This window comes from Dromaius novaehollandiae, chromosome 32, assembly GCF_036370855.1.
Source record: "Dromaius novaehollandiae isolate bDroNov1 chromosome 32, bDroNov1.hap1, whole genome shotgun sequence".
Taxonomy (NCBI): Eukaryota; Metazoa; Chordata; class Aves; order Casuariiformes; family Dromaiidae; genus Dromaius; species Dromaius novaehollandiae.
This window is the reverse complement of record NC_088131.1, coordinates 914,281-928,563: the sequence shown is the minus strand read 5'-3', so window position 1 is coordinate 928,563 and position 14,283 is coordinate 914,281. Positions and strand designations below refer to the sequence as shown.

Below are 14,283 nucleotides of genomic sequence, written 5' to 3'. Positions count from 1 at the left end.
TGTCCTGTGTCTGTGTGTCCCCATGTCGCCATGTCCATGTGTCCCCTGTTGCACGTCCCCACATCCCCGTGTCTGTGTCCCCATGTCCCCATGTCTGTGTGTACCCTGTCCCATGGACCTGCGTCCGTATGTCCCATGTCCCCATGTCTGTGTGTCCCCTGTCCCACATCCCCTGTCCATGTGTCTGTGTCCCATGTCCCTGTGTCCCCATCCCATGTCCCCGTGTCTGTGTCCCCATGTCCCCATGTCCCCTGTCCCTGTGTCCCTGTCACCCTGTCCACATGTCCTTGTGTCCCATGTCCCTCTGTCCCCACATCCGTGTCCCATGTCTGTGTCCCACATCCCCATGTCCCTGTGTCCCCTGTCCCCAATGCCCCTGTGTCCCTATGTCCATGTGTCCCATGTTCCTGTGTCCGCGTGTCCCCTGTCCCATGTCCCCGTGCCCGTGTGTCCCATGTCCCTGTCCCCTGTCTGTGTGTCCTTGTGTCCCATGTCCCTGTGTCCCCACATCTGTGTCCCATGTCCACATGTCCCACGTCCCCATGTCTGTGTCCCATGTCCCTGTGTCCCCACATCCATGTGTCCCATGTCCCCATGTCCCTGTGTCCCATGTCCGTGTGTCCCCTGTCTCATGTCCCTGTGTCCGTGTGTGTCATGTCCCCATGTCTGTGTGTCCTCGTGTCTGTCCCGCGTCCCTGTGTCTGTGTGTCCCGTGTCCCCGTCCACATGTCCGTATGTCCCATGTCCCCATGTCCATGTGTCCCCTGTCCCCGTGTCCCCACATCCACGTGTCCATGTGTCCCCTGTCCCTGTGTCCCCACATTCGTGTGTCCCATGTCCCCATGTCCCAATGCCCCCATGTCCGTGTGTCCCCATGTCTGCATGTCCCCATGTCTCCGTGTCCCACATCCCCGTGTCCCCATGTCCCGCTGTCCCCATGTCCCCGTGTCCCCATGTCCCCATGTCCCCATCCATGTGTCCCATGTCCCCGTGTCCCCATGTCCCCCATCCATGTGTCCCATGTCCCCGTGTCCCCATGTCCCAATGTCCCTGTGTCTGTGTGTCCCCATGTCCCCATGTCCCCCATCCATGTGTCCCATGTCCCCGTGTCCCCATGTCCCAATGTACCCGTGTCCGTGTGTCCCCATGTCCCCGTGTCCCCCATCCATGTGTCCCATGTCCCCATGTCCCCATGTCCCAATGTCCCCGTGTCTGTGTGTCCCCATGTCCCCATGTCCCCCATCCATGTGTCCCACGTCCCCGTGTCCCCATGTCCCCCATCCATGTGTCCCATGTCCCCGTGTCCCCATGTCCCAATGTCTCCGTGTCCCCATGTCCCCCATCCATGTGTCCCACGTCCCCGTGTCCCCCTGTCCCCGTGTCCCCATGTCCCCCCGTGTCCCCATGTCCCCCCCCCCCCGCAGGACGTCAAGTGCTCGGGCAACTGGATGTGGGGGGGGAAGGGGGGGGCGGCGGGGGGGGCGCTGGCGGGGGCCTGCGGGGGCCTCTGCCACCTCCTGAGCCGCCTCGGTGTCGCCCTGGACGGCGGCAAGGACTCGCTGAGCATGGCCGCCCGCGTGGGTGACAGCACCGTCATGGCGCCCGGTGAGCACCCAAGGGTGGGGGGCACCCATGGGTGGGGGGTCCCTTGGGGGGACTATGGGGGGGGAAACACCGGGGGGGGGGGACTCGCTGAGCATGGCCGCCCGCGTGGGTGACAGCACCGTCATGGCGCCCGGTGAGCACCCAAGGGTGGGGGGCACCCATGGGTGGGGGGTCCCTGGGGGGGACTATGGGGGGGGGAACACCGGGGGGGGGACTCGCTGAGCATGGCCGCCCGCATGGGTGACAGCACCGTCATGGCGCCCGGTGAGCACCCAAGGGTGGGGGGCACCCATGGGTGGGGGGTCCCTGGGGGGGACTATGGGGGGGGAAACACCGGGGGGGGGACTCGCTGAGCATGGCCGCCCGCGTGGGTGACAGCACCGTCATGGCGCCCGGTGAGCACCCAAGGGTGGGGGGCACCCATGGGTGGGGGGTCCCATGGGGGGGGCCATGGGGGGGACTATGGCGGGGGGACAACCAAGGGGGGGGACTCGCTGAGCATGGCCGCCCGCGTGGGTGATGCCACCGTCATGGCGCCCGGTGAGCACCCAAGGGTGGGGGGCACCCATGGGTGGGGGGTCCCATGGGGGGACCATGGGGGGGGACTATGGGGGGAGACAACCAAGGGGGGGGACTCGCTGAGCATGGCCGCCCGCGTGGGTGACAGCACCGTCATGGCGCCCGGTGAGCACCCAAGGGTGGGGGGCACCCATGGGTGGGGGGTCCCTGGGGGGGACTATGGGGGGGAAACACCGGGGGGGGGGACTCGCTGAGCATGGCCGCCCGCGTGGGTGATGTCACCGTCATGGCGCCCGGTGAGCACCCAAGGGTGGGGGGCACCCATGGGTGGGGGGGGCAGCACCCATGGAGGGGGGGACTATGGGGGAGGGAAACACCGGGGGGGGGGGGACTCGCTGAGCATGGCCGCCCGCGTGGGTGACAGCACCGTCATGGCGCCCGGTGAGCACCCAAGGGTGGGGGGCACCCATGGGTGGGGGGTCCCATGGGGGGGGACTATGGGGGGGGAAACACCGGGGGGGGGACTCGCTGAGCATGGCCGCCTGCGTGGGTGACAGCACCGTCATGGCGCCCGGTGAGCACCCAAGGGTGGGGGGCACCCATGGGTGGGGGGGGCAGCACCCATGGAGGGGGGGACTATGGGGGAGGGAAACACCGGGGGGGGGGGGACTCGCTGAGCATGGCCGCCCGCGTGGGTGACAGCACCGTCATGGCGCCCGGTGAGCACCCAAGGGTGGGGGGCACCCATGGGTGGGGGGTCCCATGGGTGGGGAGGGACAGCACCCATGGAGGGGGGGACTATGGGGGAGGGAAACACCGGGGGGGGGGGACTCGCTGAGCATGGCCGCCCGCGTGGGTGACAGCACCGTCATGGCGCCCAGTGAGCACCCAAGGGTGGGGGGCACCCATGGGTGGGGGGTCCCATGGGGGGGACTATGGGGGGGGGAAACACCGGGAGGGGGGACTCGCTGAGCATGGCCGCCTGCGTGGGTGACAGCACCGTCATGGCGCCCGGTGAGCACCCAAGGGTGGGGGGCACCCATGGGGGGGTCCCTGGGGAGGACTATGGGGGGGGAAACACCGGGGGGGGGGGGACTCGCTGAGCATGGCCGCCCGCGTGGGTGACAGCACCGTCATGGCGCCCGGTGAGCACCCAAGGGTGGGGGGCACCCATGGGTGGGGGGTCCCTTGGGGGGACTATGGGGGGGGAAACACCAGGGGGGGGACTCGCTGAGCATGGCCGCCTGCGTGGGTGACAGCACCGTCATGGCGCCCGGTGAGCACCCAAGGGTGGGGGGCACCCATGGGGGGGGCCCTGAGGAGGACTATGGGGGGGGGAAACACCGGGGGGGGGGGGACTCGCTGAGCATGGCCGCCCGCGTGGGTGACAGCACCGTCATGGCGCCCGGTGAGCACCCAAGGGTGGGGGGCACCCATGGGTGGGGGGGACTATGGGGGGGGAAACACCGGGGGGGGGACTCGCTGAGCATGGCCGCCTGCGTGGGTGACAGCACCGTCATGGCGCCCGGTGAGCACCCAAGGGTGGGGGGCACCCATGGGTGGGGGGTCCCTTGGGGGGACTATGGGGGGGAAACACCGGGGGGGGGGGACTCGCTGAGCATGGCCGCCCGCGTGGGTGACAGCACCGTCATGGCGCCCGGTGAGCACCCAAGGGTGGGGTGGCAGCACCCATGGGTGGGGGGTCCCATGGGGGGGGCCATGGGGGGGACTATGGCGGGGGGACAACCATGCGGGGGGACTCGCTGAGCATGGCCGCCCGTGTGGGTGACAGCACCGTCATGGCGCCCGGTGAGCACCCAAGGGTGGGGGGCACCCATGGGTGGGGGGGGCAGCACCCATGGAGGGGGGGACTATGGGGGGGGAAACACCGGGGGGGGGGGAACTCGCTGAGCATGGCCGCCCGCGTGGGTGACAGCACCGTCATGGCGCCCGGTGAGCACCCAAGGGTGGGGGGCACCCATGGGTGGGGGGTCCCTTGGGGGGACTATGGGGGGGGAAACACCGGGGGGGGGGACACTCGCTGAGCATGGCTGCCCGCGTGGGTGACAGCACCATCATGGCGCCCGGTGAGCACCCAAGGGTGGGGGGCACCCATGGGTGGGGGGTCCCATGGGGGGGACTATGGGGGGGACCATGGGGGGGGGACTCACTGAGCATGGCTGCCTGCGTGGGTGACAGCACCGTCATGGCGCCCGGTGAACACCCAAGGGTGGGGGGCACCCATGGGTGGGGGGTCCCATGGGTGGGGGGGGCAGCACCCATGGAGGGGGGGACTATGGGGGGGGGGACACCGGGGGGGGGGACTCGCTGAGCATGGCCGCCCGCGTGGGTGATGTCACCGTCATGGCGCCCGGTGAGCACCCAAGGGTGGGGGGCACCCATGGGTGGGGGGGGACAGCACCCATGGAGGGGGGGGACTATGGGGGAGGAAAACCGAGGGGGGACTTCACCTGGGTGGGTGTCCCCAGCGTGGAGGTGGCACCCATGGGTGCTATGGCCACAAAGGGGGTGGCGGGTGTCCCCAGCGTGGAGGTGGCACCCATGGGTGCTGTGGCCACAAAGGGGGGTGGAGGGTGTCCCCAGCAGGGAGGTGGCACCCATGGGTGCTGTGGCCACAAAGGGGGGTGGCGGGTGTCCCCAGCGTGGAGGTGGCACCCATGGGTGCTATGGCCACAAAGGGGGGTGGCGGGTGTCCCCAGGTGTCCCCAGCATGGAGGTGGCACCCTTGGGTGCTGTGGCCACAAAGGGGGGTGGCGGGTGTCCCCAGGTGTCCCCAGCATGGAGGTGGCACCCTTGGGTGCTGTGGCCACAAAGGGGGGTGGCGGGTGTCCCCAGCATGGAGGTGGCACCCTTGGGTGCTGTGGCCACAAAGGGGGGTGGCGGGTGTCCCCAGCATGGAGGTGGCACCCATGGGTGCTATGGCCACAAAGGGGGGTGGAGGGTGTCCCCAGCGTGGAGGTGGCACCCATGGGTGCTATGGCCACAAAGGGGGGTGGTGGGTGTCCCCAGCAGGGAGGTGGCACCCATGGGTGCTGTGGCCACAAAGGGGGGTGGCGGGTGTCCCCAGGTGTCCCCAGCATGGAGGTGGCACCCTTGGGTGCTGTGGCCACAAAGGGGGGTGGCGGGTGTCCCCAGCATGGAGGTGGCACCCATGGGTGCTACTGGAGCGGAAGGGGGCGGCGGGCGTCCCCAGCGTCACCATCCCAGTGGCAGCCCCACCGTTGGTGACAGCAGCACCCAGGGGTGTCACCACGCCGGCGGTGGCCCCGGGGGTGGCGGTGGCAGCACCCATGGGTGCTCCCGCAGTGCTGACCCCCCCACCCCATCCCAGGCGCCCTGGTGGTCTCCGCCTACGCCGTCTGCCCCGACATCACGGCCACCGTCACCCCCGACCTCAAGTGTCCTGATGGCCAAGGTGAGCGGGGCGGGCAGCACCCATGGGTGCTGGCACCCCCGGGGGGGTCGGGGGTCCCGTCGGGGGCCCCCCCGATGGCGCCATGGGTGCAGGGGTGGTCCCATGGGTGCAGGGGGGTCCCACAGGTGCCGTGCCCCCCCGACGTCCCCCTGGGCGCAGGGGTGGTTGCATGGGTGCAGGGGGGTCCCATGGGTGCTCGACCCCCCCTGACGTCCCCACGGGCGCAGGGATGGTGCAATGGGTGCAGGGGGGTCCCATGGGTGCGGGGGTGGTGCAATGGGTCCGTGGGAGTCCCATGGGTGCTCTACCCCCCCCGTCGACCCCCCCGGGTGCAGGGGCGGTGCTATGGGTGCAGGGACGGTGCAATGGGTGCAGGGGGGTCCCATGGGTGCCGGGCCCCCCCGACGACCCTGTGGGTGCAGGGATGGTGCTGTGGGTGCAGGGGGGTCCCATGGGTGCTCCACCCCCCTGACGTCCCCATGGGTGCAGGGATGGTGCTATGGGTTGCAGGGGGGGGGGTCCCACGGGTGCTGTGCCCCCCCCGACATCCCCCCGGGCGCAGGGGTGGTCCCATGGGTGCAGGGATGGTGCATTGGGTGCAGGGGGGTCCCATGGGTGCAGGGGGGTCCCACGGGCGCCGGGCCCCCCCTGACGACCCCCCCAGGCGCAGGGGCGATGCAATGGGCGCAGGGTGGTCCCATGGGTGCAGGGGGGTCCCATGGGTGCTCCACTCCCCCGACGTCCCCATGGGTGCAGGGATGGTGCAATGGGTGCGGGGGGGTCCCATGGGTCCCATCTCCCCCCTGATGTCACCGTGGGTGCAGGGGTGGTGCTATGGGTGCAGGGGGGTCCCACGGGTGCCGTGCCCCCCCCGACATCCCCTCGGGCGCAGGGTTGGTCCCATGGGTGCCGGGCCCCCCCGACGTCCCCCCCGGGCGCAGGGGTGGTCCCATGGGTGCAGGGGGGTCCCACGGGTGCTGCACCCCCCCGACGTCCCCCCGGGCGCAGGGATGGTGCAATGGGTGCAGGGGGGGTCCCATGGGCACAGGCGGGGTCCCATGGGCGCAGGGGTGGTCCCATGGGTGCAGGGGGGTCCCACGGGTGCCGCGCCCCCCCTGACGACCCCCCCGGGCGCAGGGGCGGTGCTGTGGGTGCCCCTGAACCCCGGGCGGCACCGCTTGGGGGGCAGCGCCCTGGCCCAGGTCTTCTCCCAGCTGGGCGACGCCTGCCCCGACCTGGAGGACCCCGAGGTGCTGGCGGCCGCCTTCCGCGTCACCCAGGAGCTGCTGGGCGGTGGGTGCCCCCCCGGGGGGGCCGGGGTGCTGCGGGGGGGTGGGGGTGTCGTTGCATGGGGTCATTGGGTGCTGGGGGGGGGGATTTGGGTGCTATGGGGTGATTTGGGGTGTCGTTGGATGGGGTAATTGGGTGCTATGGGGGGTCACTGGGTGCTACAGGGGGGTAATTGGGTGCTATGGGGGGGTGACGTTGCATGGGGTAATTGGGTGCTATGAGGGGGATTTGGGTGCTATAGGGGGGATTTGGGTGCTATGGGGGGTAATTGGGTGCTATGGGGAGTAACTGGGTGCTATGGGGGTGGGGGTGTCATTGCATAGGGTAATTGGGTGCTATGGGGGGATTTGGGTGCTATAGGGGGTAATTGGGTGCTATGGGGGTAATTGGGTGCTATGGGGGGATTTGGGTGCTATAGGGGGTAATTGGGTGGTATAGGGGGGTTGGGGGTGTCATTGGATGGGGCAATTGGGTGCTATGGGGAGTAATTGGGTGCTATGGGGGGGTAATTGGGTGCTATGGGGAGTAACTGGGTGCTATGGGGGGTTGGGGGTGTCATTGCATGGGGTAATTGGGTGCTATGGGGAGTTGGGGGTGTCATTGCATGGGGTAATTGGGTGCTATGAGGGGGATTTGGGTGCTATAGGGGGGATTTGGCTGCTATGGGGGGTAATTGGGTGCTATGGGGGTAATTGGGTGCTATGGGGGGATTGGGGGTGTCATTGCGTGGGGTAATTGGGTGCTATGGGGAGTAACTGGGTGCTATGGGGGGGTAGGGGTGTCATTGCATGGGGTAATTGGGTGCTATGAGGGGGATTTGGGTGCTATGGGGGGATTTGGGTGCTATGGGGGGGTAATTGGGTGCTATGGGGTGATTTGGGGTGTCATTGCATGGGGTAACTGGGTGCTATGGGGGGTAATTGGGTGCTATGGGGTGATTTGGGGTGTCATTGGATGGGGTAACTGGGTGCTATGGGGGGTAATTGGGTGCTATGGGGTGATTTGGGGTGTCATTGGATGGGGTAATTGGGTGCTATGGGGGGGTAATTGGGTGCTATAGGGGGATTGGGGGTGTCATTGCGTGGGGTAATTGGGTGCTATGGGGAGTAACTGAGTGCTATGGGGGGGTGGGGGTGTCATTGCATGGGGTAATTGGGTGCTATGGGGGGTTGGGGTGTCGTTGGCTGCTATGGGGGGTAATTGGGTGCTATGGGGGGATTGGGGGTGTCATTGTGTGGGGTAATTGGGTGCTATGGGGTGTCATTGGGTGCTACAGGGGGTAATTGGGTGCTATGGGGTGATTTGGGGTGTCATTGGATGGGGTAACTGGGTGCCATGGGGGGTCATTGGGTGCCATGGGGGGATTGGGGGTGTCATTGCATGGGGTAATTGGGTGCTATGGGGGGTAATTGGGTGCTATGGGGGGATTGGGGGTGTCATTGCATGGGGTAATTGGGTGCTATGGGGGGTAATTGGGTGCTATGGGGAGTAACTGGGTGCTATGGGGGTGGGGGTGTCATTGCATAGGGTAATTGGGTGCTATGGGGTGATTTGGGTGCTATAGGGGGTAATTGGGTGGTATAGGGGGGTTGGGGGTGTCATTGGATGGGGCAATTGGGTGCTATGGGGAGTAATTGGGTGCTATGGGGGGGTAATTGGGTGCTATGGGGAGTAACTGGGTGCTATGGGGGGGTGGGGGTGTCATTGTGTGGGGTAATTGGGTGCTATGGGGGGTCATTGGGTGCTACAGGGGGTAATTGGGTGCTATGGGGTGATTTGGGGTGTCATTGGATGGGGTTATTGGGTGCTGGGGGGTTATTGGGTGCTATGGGAGGGTGGGGGTGTCATTGGGGGTTTTGGGGGGTAATTGGGTGCTATAGATGCATTGGGGGTGTCATTGGATGGGGTAATTGGGTGCTTTGGGGTGTCATTGGGTGCTGGGGGGGTAATTGGGTGCTATAGGGGGATTGGGGTGTCATTGGATGGGGTAACTGGGTGCCATGGGGGGTCATTGGGTGCCATGGGGGGTCATTGGGTGCTATGGGGGGGCGCTGGGTGCTGTGGGGGGGTGGGGGTGTCGTTGGATGGGGTCATTGGGTGCTATGGGGTGTCATTGGGTGCTGTGGGGGCAATTGGGTGCTATGGGGGGTATTTGGGTGCTATGGGGGGTAATTGGGTGCTATGGGGTGATTTGGGGTGTCGTTAGGGGTTTTAGGGTGTCACTGGGTGCTCTGGGGTGACCGGGGGTGTCACCGGGTGCCCCCCCCCCCGCAGAGCGGGTGCTGCGGGCGGGCCACGACGTCAGCGACGGGGGGCTGCTGGCTGCAATGGGGCGTCACCGGGTGCCATGGGGTGACACTGGGTGCCATGGGGTGACACCGGGTGCCCTGGGGTGACACTGGGTGCCCCCCCCACAGAGTGGGTGCTGCGGGCGGGCCACGACGTCAGCGACGGGGGGCTGCTGGGTGCAATGGGGCGTCACTGGGTGCCATGGGGTGACACTGGGTGCCATGGGGTGACACCGGGTGCCCTGGGGTGTCACTGGGTGCCCCCCCCGCAGAGCGGGTGCTGCGGGCGGGCCATGACGTCAGCGACGGGGGGCTGCTGGGCTGCGCCCTGGAAATGGCCTTCGCCGGCAACTGCGGGCTGCGCCTCGACGTCCCCCCCGGGCCACCCGGCGTCACCCGTGAGCGCCACCGCCACCGCCACCCCCCCCCGGGGACACCCCCAGCCTGGGGACACCCCCGCCTTGGGGACATCCCGACCTGGGGACATCCCGCCCTGGGGACAGCCACCCTGGGGACATCCCGCCCTGGGGACAGCCACCATGGGGACATCTCCATTTTGGGGACATCCAACCTGGGGACATCGCCACCATGGGGACAGCCACAATGGGGACATCTCCACCCTGGGGACACCCAACCTGGGGACATCCCACCATGGGGACAGCCACCTTGGGGACATCCAACCTGGGGACACCGCCATCCTGGGGACATCCAACCTGGGGGCATCTTCACCCTGGGGACAGCCATCATGGGGACACCCCTGCCCTGGGGACATGCAACCTGGGAACATCCCACCCTGGGGACATCTCCACCCTGGGGACAGCCACCATGGGGACATCCATCCTGGGGACATCCCACCATAGGGACATCTCCGTCTTGGGGACATCCAACCTGGGGACATCTCTGCCCTGGGGGACACCCTGACCCTAGGGACACCCACCCTGGGGACATCCCACCCTGGGGACGTCCAACCTGGGGACACCTCCACCCTGGGGACAGCCACCCTGGGGACATCCAACCTGGGGACACCTCCACCCTGGGGACAGCCACCCTGGGGACACCCCCACCCTGGGGACATCCCACCTTGGGGACACCCCACCCTTGGGACATCCAACCTGGGGGCATCTCCACCCTGGGGACAACCACCCTGGGGACATCCCACCCTGGGGACGGCCACCCTGGGGACCTCTCCACCATGGGGACACCACCACCCTGGGGACATCCCACCATGGGGACATCCCACCCTGGGGACACATCTACCCTGGGGACAGCTCCACCCTGGGGACATCCAACCTGGGAACATCCCACCATGGGGACCTCCCACCCTGGGGACATCTCCACCATGGGGACACCCAACTTGGGGACATCCACCTGGGGACATCTCCACCCTGGGGACATCTCCACCATGGGGACATCCCACCATGGGGACCTCCCACCCTGGGGACATCTCCACCATGGGGACACCCAACTTGGGGACATCCACCTGGGGACATCTCCACCCTGGGGACATCTCCACCATGGGGACATCCACCTGGGGACAACCCGCTCTCCATGTCGTCATGTCCCCGCTCCCTCCCCACGTCCCATGTCCCCCGTGTCCCCGTGACCCCACGCCGTGTCCCCACGCCACATCCCCACGTCCCCCGTGTCCCCGTGACCCCGTGCCGTGTCCCCACGTCCCCGTGTGTCCCCGTGTCCCCGCAGCGCTGGCCGTGCTCTTCGCCGAGGAGCCGGGGCTGCTGCTGGAGGTGGCCGCGGGGGACGCGGTGGCCGTGAGCCGGCGCTACCAGGCCAGCGGCGTCCAGTGCCTGTCCCTGGGCCACAGCGGTCCCCAAGGTCCCCAGGCCATGGTGAGCCACCGCGGGGACACGGGGACATGGGGGACGTGGGGACACGGGGGGACACGGAGGGACACGGGGGGACATGGGGACACGGGGACATGGGGGACATGGGGGACGTGGGGACACGGGGGGACACGGAGGGACACGGAGGGACATGGGGGGACATGGGGACACGGGCCAGCGGCGTCCAGTGCCTGTCCCTGGGCCACAGCGGTCCCCAAGGTCCCCAGGCCATGGTGAGCCACCGCGGGGACACGGGGGGACATGGGGGACATGGGGACACGGGGGGACATGGGGACACGGGGACATGGGGGACATGGGGACACGGGGGGACATGGGAGGACATCATGGGGACCAGGGTGGCCTTCGGGGGTGCCATGATGCTCCCAGAGCCCATAGGTGCCTCCTGGAGCCCCCAGGAGCCGGTTCATCACGCGTGTGCTTAGCGTGTGCTTAGCGTGTGCGTGACGCCTGGCGCCCGTGGCAGGTCCGGGTGGCCGTGGGGGGCTCGGAGGTGCTGCGAGACCCCATAACCGCCTCCTGGTGCCCCCCTGGGCCCATACGGGCCTATTTGGCACACATGTGCTTAGCATGTGCTTAGCGTGTGCGTGACGCCGAACGATCCCGGTAGCTCCAGGTGGCCATGGGGGGGCGCCAAGGTGCTACCAGAGCCCAAAGTGGCCTCCTGGAGCCCCCAGGAGCCGGTTCGTCACGCGTGTGCTTAGCGTGTGCTTAGCGTGTGCGTGACGCCTGGCGCCCGTGGCAGGTCCGGGTGGCCGTGGGGGGCTCAGAGGTGCTGCGAGACCCCATAACCGCCTCCTGGTGCCCCCAGGGGCCCATACGGGCCTATTCGGCACACATGTGCTTAGCATGTGCTTAGCGTGTGCGTGACGCCGAACAATCCTGGTAGGTCCAGGTGGCCATGGGGGGTGCCAAGGTGCTCCCAGAGCCCATAACCGCTTCCTGATGCCCCCCTGGGCCTCCACGGGCCGATCGGGCACGCATGTGCTTAGCATGTGCTTAGCGTGTGCATGACGCCGAACGATCCTGGTAGCTCCAGGTGGCCATGGGGGGGCGCCAAGGTGCTCCCAGAGCCCATAGGTGCCCCCTGGGCCCCCAGGAGCCAGTTCGTCACGCGTGTGCTTAGCATGTGCTTAGCGTGTGCGTGACGCCGAACGATCCTGGTAGCTCCAGGTGGCCATGGGGGGCTCCAAGGTGCTCCCAGAGCCCATAGGTGCCTCCTGGAGCCCCCAGGAGCCGGTCCGTCACGCGTGTGCTTAGCGTGTGCTTAGCGTGTGCGTGACGCCGAGCGGTCCCGGTAGCTCCAGGTGGCCATGGGGGGCGCCATGATGCTCCCAGAGCCCATAACCGCCTCCTGGAGCCCCCAGGAGCCAGTTTGTCACGCGTGCGCTTAGCGTGTGCTTAGCGTGTGCGTGGTCCCCAGCGATCCTGGTAGGTCCAGGTGGCCTTAGGGGGAGCCATGATGCTCCCAGAGCCCAAAGTGGCCTCCTGGAGCCCCCAGGAGCCGGTTCGTCACGCATGTGCTTAGCATGTGCTTAGCGTGTGTGTGACGCCGAGCGGTCCTGGCAGGTCCGGGTGGCCGTGGGGGGCTCGGAGGTGCTGCGAGACCCCATAACCGCCTCCTGGTGCCCCCAGGGGCCCATACGGGCCTATTCGGCACACATGTGCTTAGCATGTGCTTAGCGTGTGCGTGACGGCGAGCGATCCTGGTAGCTCCAGGTGGCCATGGGGGGCGCCAAGGTGCTCCCAGAGCCCATAGGTGTCCCCGGGCCCCCAGGAGCCAGTTCGTCACGCGTGTGCTTAGCGTGTGCTTAGCGTGTGCGTGACGCCAAGCGATCCTGGTAGCTCCAGGTGGCCATGGGGGGGCGCCATGATGCTCCCAGAGCCCAAAGTCGCCTCCTGGAGCCCCCAGGAGCCGGTTCGTCACGCGTGTGCTTAGCGTGTGCTTAGCGTGTGCGTGACGCCGAGCGGTCCTGGCAGGTCCGGGTGGCCGTGGGGGGCTCGGAGGTGCTGGCGGAGGCCGTGGCCGGGCTGCGGGCGCTGTGGGAGGCCACGAGCTTCGCGCTGGAGCGGCGGCAGGCGGCACCGGGCTGCGTGGCCCAGGAGGAGGCGGGGCTGGGCCGGCGCCGGGGACCCACCTACCGCCTGGCCTTCGACCCCCCCCACACCCCCCCGCTGCTGCGTGGCGTTGGTGGGTGCTGGGACCCCCCGGGGTGGGGGGGGCACCCTGGGGTGGGGGGAGATGGGGGGGTCCCTTGGGTGGGGGGGGGGAATGGGGTGGGGGGGACCCTGGGAGAGGGGGGGTTCTGGGGTGGGGGGTCCTGGGGGTCCCTGGGGGGGCTGAACCTGGCCGGGGGGGGTCTTGGGGGGGGTCCTGGGGGTCCCTGGGGTGGGGGGGTCATGGGGGGGGTCCTGAGGGCCCTGGGGGGGGGGGAATGTCATGGGGGTCCCTGGGGTGGTGTGGGCACCCTGGGGGGGGGGTTCCTGGGGTGGGGGGGTCATTGGGGGGGTCTTGAGGGTCCGGGGGGGGTCATGGGGGTCCCTAGGGTGGGGGGGAACCTGGGAGGGGTCATGGGGGGGGGCCTCGGGGTGGGGGGGGGTCATGTGGGGTCTCTGGAGTGTGGGGGGGCCCTGGGGGGGTCATGGGGGTCCCTGGGCTGGGGGGGGACGTGGGGGGGGGTCTTGGGGGTCCCTGGGGGGTTCTGGGGGTCCCTGGGGTAGGGGGGACCCTGGGGGGGGGGTCCTGGGTCTGGTTTTGGGGGGGGGGATATGGGGGTGTGGGGGCCCCCCAGGATGGGGGTCTTGGGGTGACGGTGCCCCCCCCGTCCCCCCCCCAGAGCTGCCGGGGCCCCGCGTGGCCGTGGTGCGGGAGGAGGGCAGCAACGGCGACCGGGAGATGGCGGCTGCCTTCGTCATGGCCGGCTTCCAGGTAAGGGGCCCAGGCGTCCGGGGGGGGCTCCCATCCCCCCCCCCAAGGGGCCCAGGCGTCCGGGCCAGGAGGTGCCCAGGTGGGAGGGACCCAGGTGTCCAGGTCAGGAGGGACCCAGGCTAGAGGGGCCCAGGCGTCCGGGCCATGGGTGACCCAGTCCCAAGGGACCCAGGCGGGAGGGGCCCAGGCATCCGGGCCAGGAGGGACCCAGGTGTCCAGGGCAGAGGGGCCCAGGCGTCCGGGCTGGGTGGGACCCAGGCGTCCGGGCAGGCCAGAGGGACCCAGGCGTCCGGGTCAGGAGGGGCCCAGGCATCCGGGTGGGCGGGACCCAGTCCCAAGGGACCCAGGCAGGAGGGA

At 68.5% G+C, this 14,283-nt stretch overlaps 1 protein-coding gene across 1 annotated transcript in view; it reads left to right on the top strand.

Annotated features, from left to right (window-relative positions):
- The window catches only part of LOC135324585 (phosphoribosylformylglycinamidine synthase-like), a 55,380-nt gene that overhangs the window by 33,772 nt on the left and 7,325 nt on the right, over nt 1-14,283 (top strand). Inside the window, exons 19-25 of the mRNA XM_064501165.1 lie at nt 1,425-1,605; nt 5,477-5,560; nt 6,698-6,853; nt 9,411-9,536; nt 10,840-10,985; nt 12,978-13,188; nt 13,835-13,926. Coding sequence (XP_064357235.1) covers nt 1,425-1,605; nt 5,477-5,560; nt 6,698-6,853; nt 9,411-9,536; nt 10,840-10,985; nt 12,978-13,188; nt 13,835-13,926 — 996 coding nt within the window. The remainder of the gene's footprint in view (nt 1-1,424; nt 1,606-5,476; nt 5,561-6,697; nt 6,854-9,410; nt 9,537-10,839; nt 10,986-12,977; nt 13,189-13,834; nt 13,927-14,283) is intronic.